A 24,887-nucleotide genomic window follows, 5' to 3' on the forward strand; every position below is an offset into this window, starting at 1 on the left:
TATTAATAATTATTATCATTAATTATTATTATTAACAATTTAACAAAAAAATATTATTAATTATTGTTAATAGATTAATTGATTATAATACTTTTTATTCTTGTTAATAATAATAATATATTTAAACATTATAATTATATTTATAGTTATAATAAAATAACTATTATAATTATAATTCATTTAATAATAATTATATTTTTTAATTAAATGAAGGGTATTTTGAAAATTTAAAATCACAGGGGACGAAATTGGTACTATAAGGGTTTTAATGAAATAAAACAGAGTGTAAGAAGCTAAATGAAAGTTTACAATGTAGAAAGTTTTTTAGTAGTTATGAATAAATTATAAATAATATAGAGTATAAGGGGGCTGAATGAAATTTACTAACCATCACTCTATCAGTCACCCATTCAGAATTTCAGATAATTCCGATCCAAGTACTGTTCGTTGTATTTTTTAGTCAAGGAAGAATTCTTATCCTTCCCCCCCCCCCCCAACCCAAAAAAAATATCGGAGGAAGATTGGTGATGGCATATGGGTAAATTTACTACTAATTATCTTTCCCGGCGAAGAGAAATTGAGTGTCTATAAATTTGACGATATTATACATCTATGGACACTCTAAACTTAAACTGACGAACAAGAAGAAAAGAGAACGAGCAGCAAATAATTAAATAAAAATATGGAAGGAAATATAGACGATTATACACAAGATGGCACTGTGGACCTCAAAGGCAACCCTGTTCGCAGATCCAAGCGTGGGGGATGGAGAGCTTGCTCCTTTGTTGTTGGTACAATATTTGAACTTCTCTCAGTTTAATCCTATATAAGTGTAAGAGTTGTTATTATATTTCCTTCCATATATGCATGCCTTTGTTCAGGATTCGGCCAGCCGTTTTGCTAGCTCATTTCTCTTATGACACTTTTGTCTCACCTTGCAATCGCATATGCATGCCTTTGTTCCCTCTTCCATATTTCCTTGGAACCCTTCTCCTTTTTCCTCATCCTCGTATGATCTCCTCGTGTGCATAAGCGAGCTTCGAACTTCAGATTTCTTGTACCACTTCCAGAGATTTTAGTGAATCTTTAAACAGTAAAAGTAACCTTTAATCATTACATAGCTCCAAAACTTGGAGTTGTCAAAGACCCCATGGGTGGTTACCAAAAAGCGGTCCTTTCCCGTCCATCTCTCCAAATCAAATCACGACTTGTAGTCACGTTACTTTTTAGGAGATATTTAACAAAACTGTTCAATTCCCGACTGTTTTCTAAATCATTTGTTGGCTACTTTTTGGCTTGCTGTTATTACTTGCAGCATACGAGGTGTTTGAACGTATGGCCTATCATGGGATATCGTCAAATTTGGTGCTGTATTTGACAAACAAGCTGCATCAGGGCACTGTGAAGTCGGCTAACAACGTCACCAACTGGGTTGGCACCATTTGGGTCACCCCCATTGTGGGCGCTTACGTCGCCGATGCCCATCTCGGCCGCTACTGGACCTTCGCCATCGCTTCTTGTATTTACCTCATGGTATGTATGTTTATTTATTATGGTCAACGATTTTTTAATTAATTTATAAGATAATTTAGGTTTTTTTTTTTTTTTTTTTTTTTTTTTTTTTTTTTTCTAACATGCGATCATCTCATGATATTTAATCCGTAAGCAAATGCAATCACATGATTTGCAAGTTTAACATCATATATCAAAATTTCAAATATTGAAAATATCTGATATTGAAAGATAAGATTAAATAATTTTGTAAGGTCAAACGAGTGCCTGCATGAATGACCACTTTGATTAGGTACCTAAAATCTGTTTTCAGAAGGCAATACGATGTCGGATTGTTGGTGTCTGATATAAATTAATGATAAAACCAGGATACATGACAAAATATCATCCTAATTTTCAAGATCGGAGCACATGGTTTACTTGGTCTTTGTTGACTAGTAGTTTTTTTTTTAAATTTTAATGAGGAAGTAAAGCTTTCCATTAAACAAACTTTGACAGCAACATCATAATTTAAATTGGAAAATTTTCCAGCCAAATACAATGATTTTCAACATCTAATGCTTTCTTGGCTATGGTGGGCAAATCAGGTTTTAGTTTGGGTTATTCGAGTTTCGGTTTGAGTTTCAACCCGTTCGGATTGGAGAATTGAACCCAATCAAGTTGAAAACGCCAACCCGAACCTAACTGAAACGAATTTAATTCGGTTCAATTCGGTTTGGTTTGGCAATTCGGATCGGGTTGGGTTGATAATTCGGGTTAAAATTTCGGTTCAGGTTAATTCGGGTTAGTTTGGGTTAGAATAATTCGGGTTAGTTCGGGTTAGAATGGGTTGGAATAATTTAATCTAAAAATTCTAACAACAATCACTTAAAATCTAAAAATCTCAATTCCAAACATCCTTAACAACAAATATCAACTACAAATCATCCTTAATAACATTTCAACAATTTAAAAATCTCAGTTCCAAACATTTCAAACATCCTTAAGGAATAATTTAATCCAAAAATTATAACAACCACTTAAAATCCAAAAATCTCAATTCCAAACATCCTACAAATCATCCTTAATAACATTTCAATAATTTAAAACTCTCAATTCCAAATATTCCAAACATCCTTAAGGAACAATTTAATCCAAAAATTATAACAACCACTTAAATCCAAAAATCTCAATTCCAAACATCCTTAATAACAAATATAAACTACAAATCATCCTTAATAACATTTCAACAATTTAAAACTCTCAATTCTAAATATTCCAAACATCCTTAAGGAACAATTAACTGTTTAGGGATTTTTTTTGTTTAATGTATATATATTTTTAAATTTTAAAAGCTGAAAGCTGCTGAATCTTAAAAAAAAAAAAAGCTTCAACCCGAATGAGTGGAGAATTTTAATCCGAACGGGTTGAAACTTTGAATCCGTTCGGATTTCACCAGTTAACCCAAACCGAACGCCCACCCCTACCGCTGATGTTTCATTCACTGCATTCTGAATCTCCTCCCTTAGCTCACCATTCTCATTATCAAAGATTAGCTTTGTAGTTGTTGCACTATATCTTTGTACCTGTTGTGAAAATTCAAACTTCTATGGGCTACTTATTTTACTCTTTTTTGCCCTTGGGCTTTCCCAATTCATTAAGCTAATGGGCATTTCTAAGTTTGTAGGCCCCTCCATTTTGTCTTCGATTCCTTCCATATTTCGGGCTTGGAATTTCCAATTCTTTCTTTTGCGCTTTTGTTTATCCATTCTCAGCTCATTTTCTGCGTCTTCAACTTCCGATTCCATTTGGGCTAGGGCCATGCTTGTTTTCTGTTGGCCCTCTCTATCTTCCAAAGCCCCTTTGATTTCATTCTTTCCCGCTCAAAATTTCTCGCTTTTTCTAAACCAAGGCATATTGCCATTTCTGATTTTTCTTTTTATATTAATTCTTCCCCCACTTTTGTGTTCCCCCCCCCCCCCCCCCCCCATTTCTCACTCCTACATCCACATCCTTATGTACTGTAACCCCCTCTGTTGCACTTTCTTACTCCTTGCAGCTTTTCGCTAGCTCTTTGTTGACTAGTTAAAGATCGAAAAACCAGACCATCAAGCCAAGTGGGCGTATTGTATATTAAAGACATATAATTTTTTTTGTATTCTTTTTAATGATTTTTTAATTCTATATTTTCTTTTTTCTAGTACAGGGGATGATTGTACTGACATTATCAGTATCATTACCTGGGTTGAAACCTCCTGCATGCAAAGATATTAACAGTCAAGACTGTAAGAAGGCTTCGACATTACAATTAGGCATCTTCTTTGCTGCACTCTACACGCTGGCTGTGGGAACCGGAGGAACCAAGCCCAATATCTCGACAATCGGCGCGGACCAATTCGATGAATTTGAGCCCAAGGAGAAGGCCCATAAGCTCTCCTTTTTCAACTGGTGGATGTTCAGCATCTTCTTTGGGGCACTCTTTGCCAATACAGTGCTTGTCTACATACAAGACAATGTGGGCTGGAGCTTGGGTTATGGGCTTCCGACACTCGGTCTTGCGATATCCATTGCGATTTTCTTTGCTGGCACACCCTTCTACAGGCACAAGAAGCCCAAAGGAAGCCCATTCACAAGGATGGCAAAGGTCATTGTTGCTGCCATAAGAAAATGGAATGTGCCTCTCCCTACTGACCCTAAAGAACTTTATGAACTTGACTTGGAAGATTATGCACAAAAAGGGAAGTACATGATCGACTCCACCCAAAATTTGAGGTTAGTGTCATAGTTGCATATATATATATATATATATTGGGCCCATTGAATAGGTGGCAGACTCAAGGCACATTTTTGTTTAATTGTATCTTCATGTCTATTCTTGCGTGCAGGTTCTTTAACAAAGCTGCAGTCAAAACAAGTTCAACAAATCCATGGATGTTATGCTCAGTGACTCAAATAGAGGAAACCAAGCAAATGTTAGCAATGATCCCAATCTTGGTTGCCACGTTTGTTCCCAGCACAATGCTTGCTCAAATCAACACCCTTTTTGTAAAGCAAGGCACTACCCTTGATAGAGCTATTGGTAGCAGCTTTAAGATCCCCCCTGCAAGTTTAATAGGATTTGTAACCTTATCAATGCTTATTTGTGTCGTCTTATATGATAGATACTTTGTCAAGATTATGCGAAGGTGGACTAAGAATCCTAGAGGGATCACTCTTCTTCAAAGAATGGGAATTGGCCTAGTCATTCATATTATAATTATGGTTATTGCTTCTTTTACAGAGAGATATAGACTAAGTGTGGCCAAGGACCATAGTATAGTTGAAAAAGGACAGCAGGTTCCTTTAACGATATTCGTTTTGCTTCCTCAATTTGTGCTTATGGGAACAGCTGATGCATTCTTGGAGGTAGCGAAGATTGAGTTCTTTTATGATCAGGCACCAGAGAACATGAAGAGTCTTGGAACTTCTTATTCAATGACTACTTTAGGAGTTGGAAATTTCTTTAGTACCTTTCTGCTTTCAACGGTTTCTAACATAACCAAAAGGCATGGGCACAAAGGATGGATTCTAAACAACCTTAATGTTTCTCATTTGGACTATTACTATGCCTTTTTCGCTATATTGAATGTCTTGAACTTTGTTTTCTTCTTGGTTGTGGCAAAGTTCTATGTGTACAAGGCTGAAGTTTCGGATTCAATGGAGGTGCTCACTGAAGAGTTGAAAGTGATGAGATCAAGGGCATCTGCACAGGAAGCAACTGTGCCTGGCTGATTAGATAGAATTGATTCACACAAGAATCAGAACTGAAGCTCGGTTTCTGGTAAGGCTAATATAGAGATTTAACTGATAATTTTACTTTGGTGTTGATTGTTTGACACAGCACTATGTGTTAAATTTCCTTCACACCAGTCACATTAATATTGTAGCTCAAAAAAGAAGAAAAAGTATGTAAAGAAAATGTAATGTTCACACAGATGAAATTTCGAAAGAAATGGGATTTGGTATAGAGTCGTATGAAGGATTTCAAGTATTTGTTTCAATAGTGACTTTATTGGAGAGTTGAAATTTGAGGGAAAATCTTGAAAATCTATAAAAATAAAAACCATTAAACCAGCACTACTTTGAACAAAACTATGAATGGCACATTAAAAATGATTGACTAATATAAATGGATTTCACTGTGAGTTCTCTTCTAATCACAAAGTAATAGCTCAATAGACAACAATGTCAGTTTTTGTTTCAGAAAATATTTAATGCAAGTCTTTGATTCTATATATATTCAATGTGAGTTTTGGATTCTGAAATATTCAATGTGAGTTTTGGATTCTAATAATATTCATCCTGTAGACAGGATAAACAACGATTGAAAATAAAAAGAAAAAAATTATTAGTGAAGATATATTATGCACACTCTCTATGATAAAATACTCCAAGAAGATTCACACTAAGATCAAACAATGCCTAGTGCTAGGGAAAAAAAGAAAAAAATTGAAGTCCAAAAAGACTACAAAGCTCTGTCAACCCTCAGCAACATCTTCATATACAATTTGAGTGAACAGAATTTAGATACAAGAACCCCTTGTGGTATCTGCAAGTTCCATTTTCAGTTACATGGCTAGAAGTGATCAATACTCTTATTAATCACAAATTTACTCTCTCTGCTTCAAATGTACAAGACAAGGTTTATCATCATCTCCTCTTTGCTAGCTGGAAAGATTTCTTCAGAAACTGGTTTGCAGCTCGGTCGTTCCTGTGACACAATACCCTAAGTATGGTGTTAGGGTCCGCTCTGTTCCACCTTCCTGTTGTTGGTGGCATTGGTAGCTTTTGACCTGTGCCTACAACTCCTATGCCACTTGTTTCACAGGAAAGAATTGTGAAATCTTCTATTAGTTGTTCAGTTTGTTGCCCCATCAACCCTATCACCCCGTCGACGGTCTCAGCCTCGCGATCCACCACATCTTCAACTATCAATCCTTCACCACATGTGCAGAAGACCCTCTTCAAGCTGTCAAAATCCTCCTCAATCATCTCATGATCGGAACGATAAAAGACCCGGGAACTTCCCCCAGCAAGCAAAACCATGAGGAATGCTTCGAAAGATGCCTTCATAACTTCTTTTATAGCTAAAGCCTGAGCTTTATCTGTAAGAATTGCACTCAAAAGAGTGAGGTTCTGTTTAAGAGTTCGCAATGCAGGCCTGACTCTTGCATTTGCAACATCACCGACATAAAGGCTTTCGTAGAACACGGAGTTTGAATCAAGGAAGATTAGACGGTAGGCAGCAACTTCTGATACATGTTGGCAGGCAGATTGAATGGCATTTGTTGCATGCTCAAAATAGGAATTGGAATTAGTATGACGCCTGTGGTTGGCAAAACGGCTGCGTGATGAAGGAACAATCTTTGGTGAGAGGGACAGAGTTTTGTCAAGGGAATGGATGTGGGAGACAAGATAATGCAAGGTGTTGAGGCGGATATAGAGGCGTTGTGTTCCACGGCTTGTTGACGGACGAGGATGGTGACCTTCGTTCGATCCATTAATCTGCTGCACATCTTCTACAGCAACAGTACAAGGGCTGGCCTTTTTCCAGAGTTTGCTGAACTTTGAATCACGGTTGCATCTTGTAAGAGGAGGAAGTGTTGGAAGATAGCTCTGTCTTGCTCCTGGAAAATAACATGAAGACATAAGAAATCTTACGGTTTGAACTGAAGTAACCCCCTTTGAGATTTTAGAGATTGCTTCTTACCACAGGACGCAACAAAGGTTGTATATTCTCTGAAGAGTTGTTGTAACCCATCAGCAAGATCATGAACCAAATCATCCGTAATTCCTATTGGAATTTCAAAGAAATCATCCACAGTATCCTTGGCATGTCTCATTAGCTCCACAGCTGACTGCGCGTACGGCTCAGATTTGGACTTGGGATTCCATGTCTGCAAATACAAATTGTAATGAACTAACTATCGTCACAAACAAACAAAATTTCATTCTGAATCTTTCTTCATGCGTAAAATTAAGCACATACTTCTGATTCTTTAGCTCTGAGATAACATTCTTTCCCTCTATTTATTCTCTCTTGAATCCACAATCTCAATTGTCTTAATATGATCGAATCAACTTCATATGGAATCATCTCTCTGACAATGCCTTTCCCTCCATCATCGCACTCAGCAGAGTCTTCAACCACCATTTGGACTAAAACTTTTTCAAGCTTTCCAGCTCTTTGCAGCACATCAACGGTATCATTTTTAAGTGTCCCCGTCTCAGCCAGATACTGCTTCAACACTGCCCCATAGCATTGGTGCAATGTGACAGCCGCAACCCCAGCTGCAATCGAGTGCCATCTCTTAAGTATTGGACTGAAACATTCCCTCTCTCTCAATGCCAAATCCTCTGCTTCTTTAGCTAGTTGAAGTAAAGCTCCTGTTTCCCCTAAATCGTTCCCATCGCTATCTTCAGTCCTCAGGTTCCCATTCTCAATAATCTGTTGCAATCAAACATACAAACAATGCAAACATAAAGAACATATTCTAACAAGAATCAAAAGAAAAAATAATAACCCCTTGAACTCATTGGCATTAGGTTACATTAGTGAAGGCATTTTTCACTGAGGAACGAATATAATGATCAACACGATCACCGGTTGAATCCATCACCACTTTTGTATCTCCTCTCTCAAGCCCACCTTCAGTAATGCTTACATCTTCACCCAAAATCTTTGATGCCAATAAAGCTAAAGGAAGAAGGTTCTCAATTTGTCCAACGGTGCCTCTATGAAAATAATCATGATACCTAAGCAACCTTTTCTCCGCCCACCCTTGCATCGAGGCCAGAACGGACGACAACATTCTCACATAAATCGCCTCTCTATCTGGCTTCTTAGCATCATTGGCCAACTCCGCTAACATAGTATGCGCCGCGCATAAAAGATCAGGCTCTGATAGAGAAGTCACAACGTATTGTTGAAACAAAACCCATGTGAAACAGACATTGTGTATTGGCCTATTGATCCCCAGGGTCGACCATGTCTTCTTCATCAGCTCCAAAAGCTCATCAACCTCATCAAGGACTAATGTCTCGTCTCTGAAATCGAATATGGATTGAAGCAGAGCTATGTAGAGGTGGACATTGAGGGGAAAGCCATCAGCCCAGTGGCAAACATCGGTGGGAGTGCCATTGGCGCTTCTCCAAGATAAAGAAACGACACTGTTGCATAATGCTCGCATTGTGTCCGAATTCTTGCCGGTGTCTATAGGTTTTGTCTCGCTTGCGCGGACGATTTCTCGAAGACGTATAGCGAAGTTGTTGGATTTGTCTATTGGGACTGATGGGTGTTGGAGGAGACCGGCTTCGAGGATTTTGAGTTGGCGCCTCTGCCATAGATGGTACTCGTGTCCATCATTGAATTCTGATGGTTTTAGATGCCGGAGCAGCTCTAGTGGAAGAATTATAGTCTCCGCTCTCCGTCCCATCTGTTTAAACATGAAAAGATGACAATGGTTCGGAGGGAGCTAGAAATTTCATTTAAAGCGACAGATGACAAAGACTTTTGACTTACAAGAACAGAAATTATAAATTATAGGGAGAAATTTAATAGATTTATTAGAATATAGAGATTCTCCAATTCAGCGGGATATTCTTGTGCTTAACTCTCTTGATTGGTTGTATGTACAATAGTGGTATAGAAGAATTAATTTAATTCTGGCATGCAAGATAATAAGATGAGGAAACATAAATGACTGACTCCTCATACATGCACATGCATATATGCAAATTATAAATGTTTACGTACTTGGCCAACAAGGGTTCTCATGAGAGTCTTCCTCAGCCTGTTGTCACTCTGCTCTGTCACCTTCATTTGTTGCCTCATGATCTCCGCGGACGTCAACGGCCGTCTCGGTCTAGACATAGGTGGCACGGTGGAGTAATTATTCGCGTTCCCGGCGGGGCTAGTCCCACCGTGTCCATGCCCGTGACCAAAGTTATTGTTACTATTACTGTGCACATGATTATTAGGTGCATGGGAGCCTGGCGAAGTTGGGTTATTGGATGAGGCACCAACACTGGACATTCTCCTGCATGGCGATCTCTTCAACATTTTGAGTCCCAAGGCCCGTTTGACCCGGCTGGTTGGCGTCATCTGAACCACCCCGCCACCGTTAACCCTAGCAGTCGGTGACCCGGACCCGGTACCACCGCCTCCTCCGACTCCCCCGTCACCACCGCCGTTATTATTATTATTGTCATGTGAGGAATAAAAGCTTATAGCATTACGTCCACCAAACCCTGGAGAAGACCTGCATGAAGTGAAAAAGACCTCGTAAGCGGTCTCACGGATGTCATCAGAATCAATCCCTTCAAGCTTGCCAAAGGGCCAGGCGAGGTCGGAGTCCGCAGTGGCAGGGCCGGTGAGCTGGCCGGGAAAAGAATCCCGGCGGGCTTGGTGGGTCATTAAATGAAGAAAGTGGGGAGGGCAGCTGCTAGCTAGCTAGCTGGGGTTAAATATCTTTCTTCGTTAGATACCTGGCGGGATAGACAGCGGAGGAGAGAAGATGTGCATTATTCTAACAAGAGAGAGAGGTTTGAGAGAGTTTAATTAGTGAATTAATGTTAATTATGTGGTGGATTTTGTTGGTTAATGACAGCATTAATGAGTTAAGGAATTGGATTGGATTGATGACTATTACAACGGCAACGCTGTTGTAGCTTACCGAAGAAAACGAGGAAGATAAGGTGGCAAATTAATTAATAAGACATTAACAGCAAATGTTGCCAATTTCTATTCCGGGTATTTCTCTCTTTTTTTCCCTTAATTTATTGCTACTGAATTTAATTATTCTTTAGCGATTTCTTTTTCTTTCTTTCTTTCTTTTTTTTTTCTTTTTTTTTTCGGCAGCAACTCCTCAAATAGTGTACGTGTTTCACGGGATTAAAATTTGTATAAATTTGTTGTCAAGAAGCAGAAATTATGTTGTATTAATTTAATTGTTTGCTGACCTGTAATGATTACTTGGAAATATTGTTGATTGTTGAATAGAGAGATTTTTCCTTTTTTGGTTGTTAAAGAGAAGCTATTTTAAAAAATAAATTGTTTTAAAAAAAACCCAAAATGTTGTTAGATGTGTTACGGAACTACTCAATTAATTAATTAACTAAAAATGCTGTTAGATGTGCTTGATTGTTTCAACATCATATCGCGAAGGCTGTACTTCTCAAATAGCTTAAATGATATTTTTATTTTGTCTTTTATATCTAGTTAAATAGAATATTTTTTTGAAATGATGTAATTTGTAGAACCAATTAGAAAATTTTTCGAATGTTTCTAGAAAATCACCTGTATGTGTTTTTATGAAAGAAGAAACAAAGAAAAGGCACAAGAAACATTTTCCTATAAATAAATTATAATCACTTCATCTTATAAGATTAAAGTCAGGGACACATACTTTTTTTTTTTTCCAAACTTTACAAACTAATGTATCTTCCAAGTCTTATTGGATGATTGCAATAAAAGAAATGTTAGAGCGATAAGGTAAAAATTACTCATCTATGTGACAAAATCATATTGGCAGGCTATAAATTACCAAATAACAGCATATGATTTTACTTTCATTATTTTGTGTTTTAATTCAACCAATACTATTTCCGTTATATTTGTTTGTGTATAGAATTAGGATAAAAAGGGTGCTATATATCTCAAATTTTTTATATCAAGAAATTATTATAAATAATGTGGCATTCATCAATTTGGTTCAGAAGATAATCTAATTAATTCACTTGAATTTTACGAAGAGTTATTCACTCAATAAATAAGATATGATTTCGCATGAAACTTGTGATAAAAATTTGATCTCAAGTTCTCAACCAAGTCGATTAATAAAAAATTTAACTATGGTTTCTTTTTTGTAGCATTAAGTATTTTCATGAACCTACTGAGTTGACATCACCAATGCTGCAGCCAATAGAAGTCATCAGCTTCAGTTATCCTAATCTTCAGGATATCAGATTGTCTAATGTTGACATGGGCATCGATATGGGGACTTGTGTTGCTATTGTTGGACCCAACGATACTGGAAAATCTCCTCTGCCGAATCTTCTAGCCGGTGATGCATGGCTCCAACCGGGGGTGAAGTGCGAAGGAGACAGAAACTGAGGATTGGGAGACATTCACGACACCTTGAGGACTTGTTAACTATGGAGGTAATAACTTAGAAGCTTTTATTGAGACAAACAAAATCCAGAACACTAATACCATTCTGTCTCATGGTTGCGCTGAAAAATCTGCTTCTTTCTTTTAAGTTATTTTTCTATTTTTGCCATAGTTTTCTGGATTTTTATCTATTTTCAAATATCAAATTTGAAAGCAGCTTGTTTTGTTTTCCATATTTAGATTAGAATAATCTTATTATAAAATAAAATTTTGAATTTAATAAATTTACAATATTTACGGTAAATATAAAACGGCACTGAAACCTAGTTTTGTTTATTAAGATTTTCAATAATATTTTCATTATTCAGAAGCTTAATTTCTCCTAACTGTCAATCTTTTCTACATTCGGGCTCATCAAGGAGGCTGTTCATGCGAAACTTAGGAAATTTGGACTCCCTGGCCATAATCATCTTACTCCAATTGCGAATTTATCTGGAGGGCAGAAAGTCAGGGTCATGTTTACTTCAGTCTCCATGTGTCAAAGCCTCACATATTAATATCCGATGAGCCCACAGATCATTTGGACACGCAGAGTATTGTTGCTGTGGCTGTTACACTAGATGAGTTTGCTGGTGGAGTTGTTCTAGTGAGTCATGATTCCAGACTCATCTGACGTGTGTGCCGGGACGAATAAAAAAACTTGAAACCGGGGTTGTATAAAATGGACTGTCGTGAGATCTTCCGGAATGGTTGAAGAGTACAAGGAAGATCTACGAAGACAGATTTGAAGAGAGGTTGAGGAATGATAGTGTGAGCTAACAATTCACAGCGAAATTTTTCTTGATAAAATTTTTGCATGTTCCTGATTGTCATTGTTTTCAGTTATAGTTTGAAGTATATAAGATTTTATATTAGAAGGTGTTTGGGAAGGAAATATAAGGCCCAATGAAAAAACGCTACGTGTCGATATTAAGAAATTGGTTTATGCCGGGTACCCTAGGTGCTCCAGAGGGTACTTCAGGTACGCTTTGTTGAGGTATAAAAGGTCAGAAAAATATTCGTAAAAATATCAAGAGATAGGTAAGCCCAAATCTCAAAAAGATCAGTTAATTTTTGTCAAAAAATAAAGAATCAACACAAAATTCCGTACTACAAAAGAAGGGACAACCGCTTGTCATGCCAGCAAATAAACCAAAAAGGGTCAATGCTATGACAGTTGGGACCACCAACTTTCCTCTGCCATGCCTGAAAATTTTTAACAGAAGTATACGGGACCACCCCACTACGCCTTACATGTATATACTCTTCAAGCTTGCTCTCTATGCATGTTTTTGAAGCGTCCAAGTTGCCACACGTATGAAAAACAAGAATATTCCTGACATGACAGCAAGAAACGCCAATAAAATAATGCCAGGTGGTACAGCAGCCTAGGTAGACCTTATAAATACTCATGTTTAATTTTTATCAAAGAATCGAACAACACATCACAAGACTTGAGGTTTCTTCCACCTCAAGCCTCCATTACTGAGAGCTTGCAAGCTCTTTAACCTGAGAAAACTCAACTCTGACTTGAACGTCGGAGTGTGGTCGCCTGCCACCCTTGGCTCCACCTCTGAACATTTTCTCGTTGTTTTGTAGGTTTAAGGTGACTATTGGTAGCTCTCCACACCTGAAGCTGAACCTCCCACTATATCCACCACCATCTTAATCCTCATTCACTCCACAAAAAGCCGAAATAGCCCATACACCCCAGACAAGCGAGGCACCCCACTCCCCGATAAAAATAAATTTATTGTTCTTATCTTGGTTTTGTGGCAGTCATACACGCGTTCAAAATCTACTAAAAACAATTGGCCCTGTCTGTTGGGATCGCACAAAAAGCCTCCACACGATGCTAAGCTTGTTTGTACGTGTGCTTGCGCAACCATGGCACTTGATGTATCCACTGATAACACATTGCTAGGTCATGATGGATTGGAGGACCACATCAGTAATGAGAGGGACGACTTGATAAGGAGGGCACTCCGCCTTGACAAAGGAAAATTTGTTAAGCAATCAACTGGTATGCACCCCGACGAAGAGCCTGTTACTCATAAAACTTTGAGGATTTAGCCCACGCGATTCTCAAAGTAGTATGATCCCGGGTACCTGAGCTAGCCGCTTCTCCGGTGATTCAAGATGTTCCTCCTCCACGTAGTGATAAACAGATCATACCTAGATCTGAAATACGTGAGAGTAGTAGACCAGAGCACGGACCATCAGGTACCCGTTCAAAATTTCAAACCTGCGGTTCTTGGAAAGAACGCTCTATCGCCTCTTGTTATTCCTGTAGTAGCCAAGGTACCTAACGTAAAAAAAAGGCCTAAGAAGATTTCTGGCAAAAGTTGAACGCCAAAAGAGCTTCCTAAACGAATGCAGCATCCTTAGGAGCACATGGGGTATCCCGCGAGTTTATGGAAAAAATAGAGTACCTTGAAGCTCAAGTGAAGCTCTTTTCTGAAAAACAAAACCCCACTAGTGCTCCGGCACCAGCAACGTATAACTTGTCATTCACCATGGAAATTTGAACAACAGTTCTACCAGAAGCGTTCGTCGTGCCTCAGATATCGCAATACTCGGGGTACCTCGGATCTCGTAGAACATGTTGAGTTGTATCATGATCAGATGCTGATTAAATGTGTGGGCAACAACGCTATATGTCGGATGTTCTCGCATACCCTCACTGGACTAGCCAAATCGTGGTTCTGATCACTCAAGGTAGGTAGTATATCATTCTAGGACCAATTGTTAAAAGATTTTGTTCATGAGTTTGGTTATGTCTCCTCTCAAGATATAACATCTTCCAAGCTTACTTTAATCAAGCAAGGAGAATCAGAGTCCTTAGCCGAGTACGTAACTCGTTTCCACCAAGAGGTGTTGCGTACCGGTACGTTTGGCCACCAACACACTCTCACTCATTTTGAAAAGAATTTACGTTTGGGGAAGTTGTGACGATCATTTCAAAAGCATTGCCCCATTTCTTATGGGGCAGCTCGCTCTCGAGCTTTATAACAAATAGAGATGGATGACAAGTGTCACTTGAAACAGAAAGAAGGCAAAAAAAAAGCTGCAAAAAGCAAGGAGAAACCAAAGAAGTCTGATGCAGTGCAGGTACCCTCACGAACACCCCGGGTGCATAGCCCACCCCATCCAACCTCACAAGGAAGAGGATTTAATATCTATGGTGTACCTCGGGTACCCTAGAATGTTAAATCGCCACTTCCATAACAACTGGAAGCACCACAGAAACCCTGATATGATTCTTTTCATCTTTTGAATCAATCTCTAGAGCAGATTTTTTACAAGATCAGAGAGACGGGCATACTTCATCCGCCCAAGCTAATTCGAAAATACCATAATCTGAAGCGTAATTTGAAATATTGCGAGTTCCATGAGGATTCGGTCATAGCATCGCCAAGTGTTTTCATTTGCGAGAGAAAATCGAGTCCTCAATTTTAAGCGAGTACCTCAAGGAGTTTGTGGTCGATATGTGCGAGGCTAGGAAGTTTTTGGAGGAAGATAAGGGTAAATAAATTGCTGACCCTAATACTGATGTAAAGGTACCTTGGGGGTCCAAGAAATGAGTTTACGTTCGAATGATAGGAAGAGGTCCTACCCTTGTAGGAGAATCCAAATGGGCCTTCAAGCATTATAATAAGTCACTGATCATGGATCGGCCCGGTAAGAAAGTTAACTTTGTTAGTTAAATCACTATGGGGTACCTCAGATACCGAACCATCTCATCCCTATTCTTTTTACAGAGAAAGATACGGAAGGTATCTCGTACCCTCATGATGATGCCTTGGTCATAACGCTAAAAGTTGCAACCAACAATGTAGCGAGGACCCTGGTGGACATCGGCAGCTCTGTGGGCATCATCTTCAAAAGCGCTCTTGATCTGCTGATTGAATCGCCAATGATTACTCCGTAAGACATGCCATTCGTCGGTTTTGCGGGCGACATGGTTATCTCTAAGGGTATCATCACTTTGCCTGTTACCCTTGGTCTGGTATCTCATCGAGGTGCCTGTAATATCATCTTGGGGAGACTGTGTTTAGACACAACTAAAAAAGCAATCTCCATGCATTACCTTGCCATGAAGATTCCATTCGTTGGGGAAGTTATCACCATTAAAGGGGATCAACGATTAGCTGGGGGATGCTATTGAGTTATCAAATTGCCACTAATGTGCCCTTGAAGGGGTACCCCATTGGTATAAAGCCACCAATTAGTCTCTCCAAGTGAACATTTGCTAGAAGACAAAGGGCTGAACGCAAGATAACTTAACGATCCATCAATTCTCAACAGCAACAAAAAGTCGAGCCAGTGGAGGTGGATGTAGTAGCTCCTGGTGTAGCTGAGGTATCACATAGCCCTACTTCAGGCTCAATCGAAGATGTGGAAGTACCTCTTGATTCCCGGGTGCTGAAGGAAGAAAAGCGAGGAACACCAACTGAGGATCTTGTGTCCGTGTCGATCTGCAATAATGACCCAACCAAGATGGTCAAAATTGGCTCCTACCTCCTTGACCAATATCAGAAGCAACTTATTGACCTTTTAAAGGAGAACCTTGATGTGTTCACCTGGTCTCACGTGGATATGTCGGGTATCCCGCCGTTTACTTCCTGTCACAAGCTAAATGTCAATCCACATCATAAAACCATCAAGCAAAAACGTCAAACTTTTAATGAGGAACGTTATGATACCATTGAACAAGAAGTGGACTGCTTACTAGCAGCCAGATTCATTAGGAAAGTGGTGTACCCTGACTGGGTGTCCAATATTGTCCTAGTGACGAAGTCGAATGGGAAATGGCGCATGTGTGTGGATTTCACAGACTTGAACAAGTCTTGTTCGAAGGATAGCTTTCTGCTTCCTCGGGGCAGATCAGCTAGTTGACGCCATAGCGGGACATGAAATGCTTAATTTCATAGACACCTTTTTCGGGTACAACTAAATTGCAATGTATAAGCCCGACCAATATAAAACGACCTTAATCACCAACCGTGGGTGGTATTACTATAAGGTTATGCCATTTGATTTGAAGAACGCTGGCACCACCTATCAATGTTTGGTGAATAAGATCTTTAAGGAGCAGATCGATCTCACTATGGAAGTGTACATTGATGACATGATTACAAAATCGGTGTATGCTGGTGATCACGCAAGGCACCTCAGCGACACCTTCGATGTTATGAGAAAACATTATATGCACCTAAATCTTGAAAAATGCGCATTTGGGGCAACTTCGGGTAAATTTGTTGGTTTCATGGTGCAACAACGCGGAATTGAGGCTAACCTCGATAAAATCTGTGCGGTTCTTTATATGAAGTCACCTAGTACCGTTAAAGAAGTCTAGAGTTTGGCCGGCCAGGTAGCCACATTGAGTCGCTTTATTCTAAGGCCACCAATCGTTGTAAGCCCTTTTTTAATTCTCTGAAAGCGGAGAAGAAACTTCAATGGACCGTTGAATGCGAAAAGGCTTTTAAAAAGTTAAAAGAGTACCTCGTCAATTCACCCTTACTCACCAAACCCAAGCCTGGCAAAATACTTTTATTGTACCTCGCCGTCTCCGAGCACACCACTAGCTCTGTTTTACTAAGAAAGGATGATGACGGGGTACAACGACCTATATATTACACTAGTAGGGTAATGGTCGATGCGGAAAAGAGGTACTCTGCCATAGAAAAGTTGGTTTTGTCCTTAATTATCTCTGCAAGGAAGCTTCGGCCATATTTTCAGGCCCATACCATTGTCATTGTTATAAATCTTCCCCTTCGACAAATCCTCTATAAATTGGACATGTCCGGAAGACTTCTTCGCTGGTCTTTCGAATTGAGTGAGTTTGATATAATCTCTAAGCCGCGCTCAGCTGTTAAAGACCAAGCCATTGCTGACTTCATTGCAGAATTCGCCAATGACTCTGGGGGTGACGGGATCTCGGGATGTCCGAGCGAAAAAACACCGACTGCTGAAGAGGAGCATGTTAGGGAGATTTACGTGAATAGTTCCTCCAACTCTCATGGAAGTGGTGCGAGAATAATAATCTTTGATCCAGGTAAAATAAAGTTATGTTATGCCTTGCAATTCGGATTCAAGGTCGAATATGAAGCTATAATAGCAGGACTGAGGATGTCGAAAGTCTTGGGGCCAAAAAAGGTCCATATCAAAAGTAACTCTCAAATGGTGGTTAGTTAGAACACCTCGGAGTATCAAGCTAAAGAAGAAAATATGAAAGGGTACCTCGGGAGAAATAAAGAACTGATGTCCCAATTTGCCGAGGTTAAAGTAGAAAGGGTACCACAAATAAAAAATTATGAAGTTGATAATCTTACCAAAATGGCTTCCTTTGGCGCAACTCAATCAGCTAGCCCCATCACTACTGAGTATATACCCACTCCTAGTATTAATCTGTCTGAGCTAAAAAAAATTTGGGTCAATGACTGCTGAGGTACCCTGGATAGAACTAATCGTAAGGTACCTCAAGAACGGGGATATGCCCTAGGACAAATATGAAGCGAGAAGGCTGAGGTATAGAGTTGCACGGTACTGCCTCATCGAAGATACCCTATACAGAAGAAGGTTCACCATTCCTTATTTAAAATACTTGGAAAGTGAGCAGGCTGAATATTTCATGAGGGAGAGTCACGACGGAGTTTGTGGCAATCATTATTGAGCACAATCATTAGCACAGAAGGCTCTTTGCCAAGGATTTTATTGGCCTATGATGCGGGAAAACGCTAAAAACATGGTCAAGAGTTGTGATAAGTGCCAGAGATTTGTCATGGTACCCCACATTCCATCAGAAAAGTTAACTGTTATGTCTTCTCCGTGGCCCACTGCTGACCGAGAAAGAGCAGGCCAAATATGCAATTGTGACAATTGACTACTTCACAAAGTGGGTAGAGGCGGAGCTGTTGGCAAGTATTATGGAAAGGAAAACCATTGATTTCATTTGGAGGAACCTCATATACAGGTATGATATCCCTAATGCCATTGTCAGCGACAACGGGAAACAATTAACGAAAAATTTCAGAGTTTTTGCTCAGAGATTGGGATAACCAATCGGTTTGCTTCTCCGGCTCACTCACAATCTAATGGACAGGTTGAAGCCATCAACAAAATCATCAAGGATATCCTAAAGAAAAAGTTGGAGAAAAGAAAGGAAGCTTTGGTGGATAAGCTACCCGGTGTTCTCTAGGCTTATCGAACAACTCAGAATACTTTAACTGGAGAAACCCTTTTTTCTTTGGCATTCGGGATTGATGTGGTTATTCCAGCAAAAATCGGGTTATAGAACCGCATACTTCGATAAAGCTAGGAATACATTTTGATTACATCTAGCCTTTATTTTATTGAAAAAAAAGGGCTAAAGCAGAATTGAGGGTTGCAATATATCAGCACTGCATTTCATATCTATATGAAAAGAGGGTATGCCCCAGATCATTCAAGAAAGGTAATTTAGTCATACGAAGGGTAACTCAGAACACCCGGGTACCCTCGAAGGGCTCGTTCGGAGCAAATTGGGAAGACCCGTATCACATAGACAAGTTGGTAGGATCTGGGCCATACAGGTTATCTACATGGATTGAACAATTGTCAAGCATCCCTGGAATGCTGCAATACTGAGGAAGTATTACTAGCATGAAGCCAGTGTCTTAAACCCTACCGTTCACTTTATCTATTTCTTATTTTTCTTCCTATGTATGTAATGTGGTAAAGCAATAAAAGGTACCTCGGGTACCCTACATGTGCAATAAAAACTTTTTAATTCCTTAAATCCCAAAGAGTGTGTGTTCGCATGGTTTCCCATTTTTATTGGGACAATGAGTCAGTGTTATGTAATGATCATTACTTCTATTACTCATGAGTATGTTTTTTACTTTCAAAATAAGATAACGTGTGTTCTTATTTTCAATTACAAAATGCGGTTGCGGTTAAATTTTTGCCATTAATGTGTCCCTATCTTTTATCGTTATGCCATATGTGTATGCACCCTTCAGCTATATTAGCCTCTATACAAGATAATATGAGGTATCTGGGGTATCTGACATGTCCTGATCATGAAGATCTACTTGAGGTCAAAGTCAGCACAAAAGAATACAACAAATTTAAAGAGAGAGGGTCGAAGAAGGCTCAAGGGTGAAGTAAACCAGCGTACCTTAACGCTATGAGCTTTCGTTAAGATATCCATATGCCCACACCTCTATTCTTTTACTTGAGCTAAGTAAAGAATATATAACCCAAAGCAAACGACAATTGCAAGGGTTGAATGCTTAAAAGAAATTAGGTAGGCTAGCAGTCTCCTCTATTTGAATTATCTTACTAAACGTTGGTTGGAAGCAAATGGCAAAATAAACAGTTTTTCGACCATTTTTACAAAAAGAATGAGCTAAAAATGTCCCCGAAAAAGATGCTTTGGAAAAAGCAAGACCTAATTATGAATTTCATTTTTAGTTAAAATATCATGATAATGTTTGAATTATTTAATTATTTGAGGTATGCCATAATCTCTGTTAAGATGTGCAGTAAGCAGGACTGCAGGAATCACCACAAGCACAAAGAATATATCGAGAGGTACCTGGGGTACCCGAAGGATCTCTACAAATCTTCATAATCAATTGTTCAAATATAAGTGAAGAATTTAATGGCACGCTAAATCAAGTCTATTACGGAAGCTTAATGAAAACAACTACAAGGTTGCCGAGACAACCTTGTAAAAGACAACTATCCCAATACATCAAAAGGGGATACCGCACCATAAAAGGTACAAAAGGAAAAAAGAAAGCTATTGAAACATCCGATGATGAATGACTATAAGAAGGATCACGCAGAAGGGGGAACCTCGTCTCCGCTACTCCTTTCAACATAAAGATCAGTAGGGACTACCAAGGTCAAAGATGTACAACCTTTATGGACTGCGCCATCGGACATGAGATCTTCCTGGGATACCTAAGGTACTTCAAAAGACCGTTGTGGGCTGAGAGATGGAGGAGCCTAGATCACCCTCCTATCTTCGATCGCTTTCAGAATAGCTGACTTGTCCACCTGTTTCTCTACACGAGGTACCACTAGCTCTGGATCTACACTTCAAACCTCTATCATGATATGAGTAAAAGCTTTGTCAAGCATGTCCTTCTGGCGAGATAACAACTCATCATGCCTAGCCTCAACCTCATCAAAGTCTTTGGATATGCGAATGTTCTATCGGGTTAGGTCGTCCAAGCACCCCTTCAAGGCCCTAACCTCCTCAACAAGCTTTTCCTCTCGAGACCGGCTGAGTTTAAGCTCCCCCCTTAATTTCTCAACCTCCACTTGTGCAGCCGAGGTACTACTAAAGTCTCGAACACTGTGGCTAATGTAGAAGGCCGTCTGCAATTAAAAAAAACAATAAAAATGATGATGCAATGTCACAAAAAATGGGTAAAAAAGAGGGAGACAAGAAGAAAAAGAGTGAGAAACACTCACATCATGACAAGCCTTAAGCGCCCGGCTATAACGCTCGTTTAAATCCAATCTATCCGTCTTAGCAGCTAGATCTGTAGAAATACACTCGGAGGTATGGAGAAAACATTCAGTGAGGTGAGATATCTTCTTATTGGCCACCGGATCAAGCTCTCCCTCTGCGAGATCTCTTGAGACCGTAAACAGAGAGCCAAGTTTTCTCTTGCAGGTAGTTAAGGTACCCCGAAAACCACCGAAAGACAAATCCTACGACTTGCTCTTAATACTGGGAATGAAGGGAGGGTACCTTTTGCTGAGGTACCTAGGACACCCGAAGAACTACCACTCATTTGGTTAAAAAAAACATCGAAGTCCTCAGTAAATGGGTTCATACTTATCCATTACTAGGCCAAAAAAAAAAAAGAGAAAGGAGAAAGAGGTAGGTCAGTCAAATGAACATCAAAATCATCACAAGAAAAAAGGCATATTAAGAAGTATAAGATATAGCAGTTGAAAATATGCGTAGATGATGGGGGTACTGATTAGAGTAATGACCCATTTTATTACTAATGATACTCTTTCATCTTTATATGATGACTTTCCTTTAGCATAATAGTATCGATTACGTTCTCTTTTAAACGAGAGCGGGATTAGATCATTCAGCTAAAGCATGTGTATAGAGAGGCAAATGGTGCTGCTGATTTCCTTGCTTCTTATAGTTTAAATAATCCTATAAGCTTGCATGTTCTTCTCTGTTCTCCTCCTGTATTTGTTGGCTTACTTTGTAAGGATGCTTATAGGGTTGCACACTCCCGCTTAATGTTGCTTTAGCTCTTCGTGAGACCTTTTATAATAAAAAAAAGTGTGAGTTATAAAAAAAAAATGTAAGTGTGTGTGTTTTTTGCAAAGGCGTGAGCGTATTGCATCTTGTGTTTTGTGCATAGAAAAAAAAAAGAGAAAAGAAAGGTTGGTGTGATTGTGTTGTACATGATGCATATTGAAGAAAAAGAAAAAAAAAGTGTGTTTTGTGCTTTGTACAGGGAGTATTTAAAAAAAAGAAGAAGAGAGAGACGTGAGGAGTGAGGATTGAGAGAAAAGTAAGGGGAAAATATTAAAAAAAAGAGGTGAGTGGGTATTAAAAAAAAAGTAAGTGTGTTGTGTTTTGTGCCTGTAGGGAAACTTAAAAAAAAAAAAAGGGAGCGTGTGCTTTAAAAGAAAAAAAAGGGGGTGAATGTTAAAAGAAAGGGCGTAATTTTTTTTTTTTAAAGTGAGTGTATTGTGCGTAACAGAGTGTTTTTGTGCATAAGTGTTTGTACACAATTTTTGAGAATTGTGGGTATTTGTCGAAAAAAAAGTTTAGATTTAAAAAAAAAAGGGATTGAAGCGTGAGTGTCTATAAAGCGAGCATAGAGATAATTTCTTTTTTAGTGGAATTGCGTGATATATATAAAAAAAAAGAGGGGTTAAGCATGAAAAAAAATTATGGCAAAATAAAAATTAAAAAAAAAGAAGAGAGTGAGAGAATTAAAAAATATTGTGTGATAAAAAAAAGAGAGGATTAAGTGTGAGTGAGTATTAAAAAAATGTGAATCTTTATTTTTTTCAATTTGGAGTGTTGTGTTGAAAAAAAATTGGAATTGTGTTAGTTTTGTATGTATATGTGCTTATTTACTTGAATTATGAATAAAAAAAGGAGAAAGAAAAGACAAGAAAAAAAGAAAAAAAAAGAAGAAAAAAAGAGGAAAAAAATGTCAGATGAGGAATCCAACCAAGTTATGGGTGCATTTGCAACAAGAGAATCAGTGGTTGCACTTGAAACAAGATTACATAATTTGAAAGTCATGCTTACGAATTTGGCCCCACCCTTTCTTTGGGGCCGGGGGGGGGGGGGGGTGGGCAAACAATAATTTCCAACAACAAATGCAAGTTAAAGTTGGAGCGGAACCAAAACAGCCCAATATTCCTCAAGGAAATTTCAGACTTCACCAGAATCAACTTTTCAACGAAGATTCTAGTGAAGACGATGAAGGACCAGTGCCATCAGAAAATAACCAAGGGCCTCGGTAAATTGACTACCGAATGAAAATAGAAATTCCACCATTTGATGGCCTATTCCTGATTGAGGAATTTTTTGATTGGCTCACTGAAGTTGAACAGTTCTTTGACTATTGGGGGACTGAGGAACACATGAAAGTCAAATTAGTGGCTTATCGACTCAAAGGAGGTGCGCTTGCTTGGTGGGATCAAATACAAACAACACAAATTCGGCAAGGAAAGCATAAAGTTCGAACTTGGCAACGGATGAAAAAATTAATGATTGAGCACTTTCTTCCTCCAGATTATGAGCAAATTTCAGCCGATATCAACATTGTCGGCAAGCCAACCGAACAGTACATGAGTATGTCACTGAATTTCACAAACTTGCTGCACGCCTGGATATTTGTGAGACTGAAAATTAAAGATTTCAAGGTTCATTGATGGACTTCGTACCAATATTCATGATGAAGTATTCAGACAGTCACATTACACTCTGTCTAGTGCAATACAACTGGCCTTGAAGATTGAAGCACAACTTAACAAAAGAGGCACCCGTATTCAGGTTTCTTCACAATCTTCTGCACCACCACAAAAACCTGACTGAAATAAAGGAAAAGCAATAGCCACACCACGTGAAGAAGTACCTAGGCCAAATTTCCCTCAGAACGAATCGGCGGGACAATTATAAAATGAACCAGTGAACAAGTCTAAATCCACTAATCCCTATGCAGTTCTAAGGGGAAACAAATGTTACTATTGTGGACAGACGAGTAATTACTCTAATCAGTGTTGACAAAGTAAATCACTCAACTTGGCCACATATAATGATGACATTGAAGAATAAGAGTATCCAGAAGATGATGAGCATGAAAAAAAAAAAACGAATCGGAAGAGCTCACCTATAAAGATGAAGGAGTATCATTAGTAATAAAATGGCTAATATATACCCCGAAGAAGGATGAGAGCACTCAACGACATAACATCTTCAAAACACGGCGCCCGATCAACCAACAGGTATGTGATTTTATCATTGATAGCGGAAGCAACGAGAATATAGTATCCAAGACCATGGTAGATAAATTGCAATTACCAACTCAGCCACACCCATTTCCATACCACATTGGGTGGATCAAGGATGTCCGTGAGACAAAAGTGTGTAAAACAATGCCGTGTTCTATTCTCTATTGGTAAGTATAAAGACGAGGTAATGTGTGATGTTTTAATATGGATGCTTGTCATATGTTATTTGGTCGTCCTTGGCAATTTGATTTAAATACAGTGCATATGGTAAAAAAAATACTTATACATTTTATAAAGACAACATAAAGTTTGTTCTTGCCCCCAATGAAGCAGTCTAACACTCCAACATGCTCAAAGACCAGGAATAACCTTCTTTTGGTATCCAAAGATGTTTCTATCTCACAAAGTGTACCAGATTCAATTCAACCTTTTTTGGCAGAATTCATTGACGTTGTTCCCGATGAATTACCAATTGGATTACCTTTGCTCAGAGATATCCACACCACATTAATCTTATTCCTGGAGCAAGCTTACCAAACTTACCATACTACCTCATGAGTCCTAAATAATATGAGATTCTGCATGAACAAGTTGAAGATCTTCTCAAGAAAGGTCTGGTTCGAGAAAGTATGAGTCCTGTAGCTGTACCCACACTCCTAACTCCAAAGAAAGATGGAAGCTAGAGGATATGCATAGATAGTCGAGC

The 24,887-nt window shown here is 38.9% G+C and overlaps 3 protein-coding genes and 1 pseudogene across 3 annotated transcripts; 3 read left to right on the plus strand and 1 right to left on the minus strand.

Moving 5' to 3' along the window:
- Nucleotides 1–497: 497 nt before the first annotated feature.
- On the plus strand, nucleotides 498–5,277 carry LOC18031923 (protein NRT1/ PTR FAMILY 5.2). Its single transcript, XM_006420242.2, has 4 exons — nucleotides 498–791; nucleotides 1,316–1,533; nucleotides 3,698–4,263; nucleotides 4,377–5,277. Exons 1-4 carry the CDS (start codon nucleotides 683–685, stop codon nucleotides 5,260–5,262), a joined length of 1,779 nt encoding a protein of 592 aa, XP_006420305.1. The 5' UTR covers nucleotides 498–682; the 3' UTR covers nucleotides 5,263–5,277.
- A 797-nt stretch (nucleotides 5,278–6,074) lies between these two features.
- Nucleotides 6,075–10,104, minus strand: LOC18032327. Its single transcript, XM_006420243.2, has 5 exons — nucleotides 9,287–10,104; nucleotides 8,082–8,966; nucleotides 7,520–7,978; nucleotides 7,241–7,427; nucleotides 6,075–7,157 (listed from the first exon to the last, which is right to left on the minus strand). Exons 1-5 carry the CDS (start codon nucleotides 9,944–9,946, stop codon nucleotides 6,181–6,183), a joined length of 3,168 nt encoding a protein of 1,055 aa, XP_006420306.1. The 5' UTR covers nucleotides 9,947–10,104; the 3' UTR covers nucleotides 6,075–6,180.
- A 548-nt stretch (nucleotides 10,105–10,652) lies between these two features.
- On the plus strand, nucleotides 10,653–12,395 carry LOC112098857 (annotated as a pseudogene).
- Nucleotides 12,396–15,614: 3,219 nt separating this feature from the next.
- LOC112098858 lies at nucleotides 15,615–16,579 on the plus strand. The gene is made up of 2 exons (XM_024185342.1): nucleotides 15,615–15,689; nucleotides 15,989–16,579. The coding sequence occupies exons 1-2, from the start codon at nucleotides 15,615–15,617 to the stop codon at nucleotides 16,577–16,579; spliced, it is 666 nt and encodes a 221-aa protein (XP_024041110.1).
- The last annotated feature ends 8,308 nt before the right edge of the window (nucleotides 16,580–24,887 follow it).

Source organism: Citrus clementina, unplaced genomic scaffold, assembly GCF_000493195.1.
Source record: "Citrus clementina cultivar Clemenules unplaced genomic scaffold, Citrus_clementina_v1.0 scaffold_9, whole genome shotgun sequence".
NCBI lineage: Eukaryota > Viridiplantae > Streptophyta > Magnoliopsida > Sapindales > Rutaceae > Citrus > Citrus x clementina.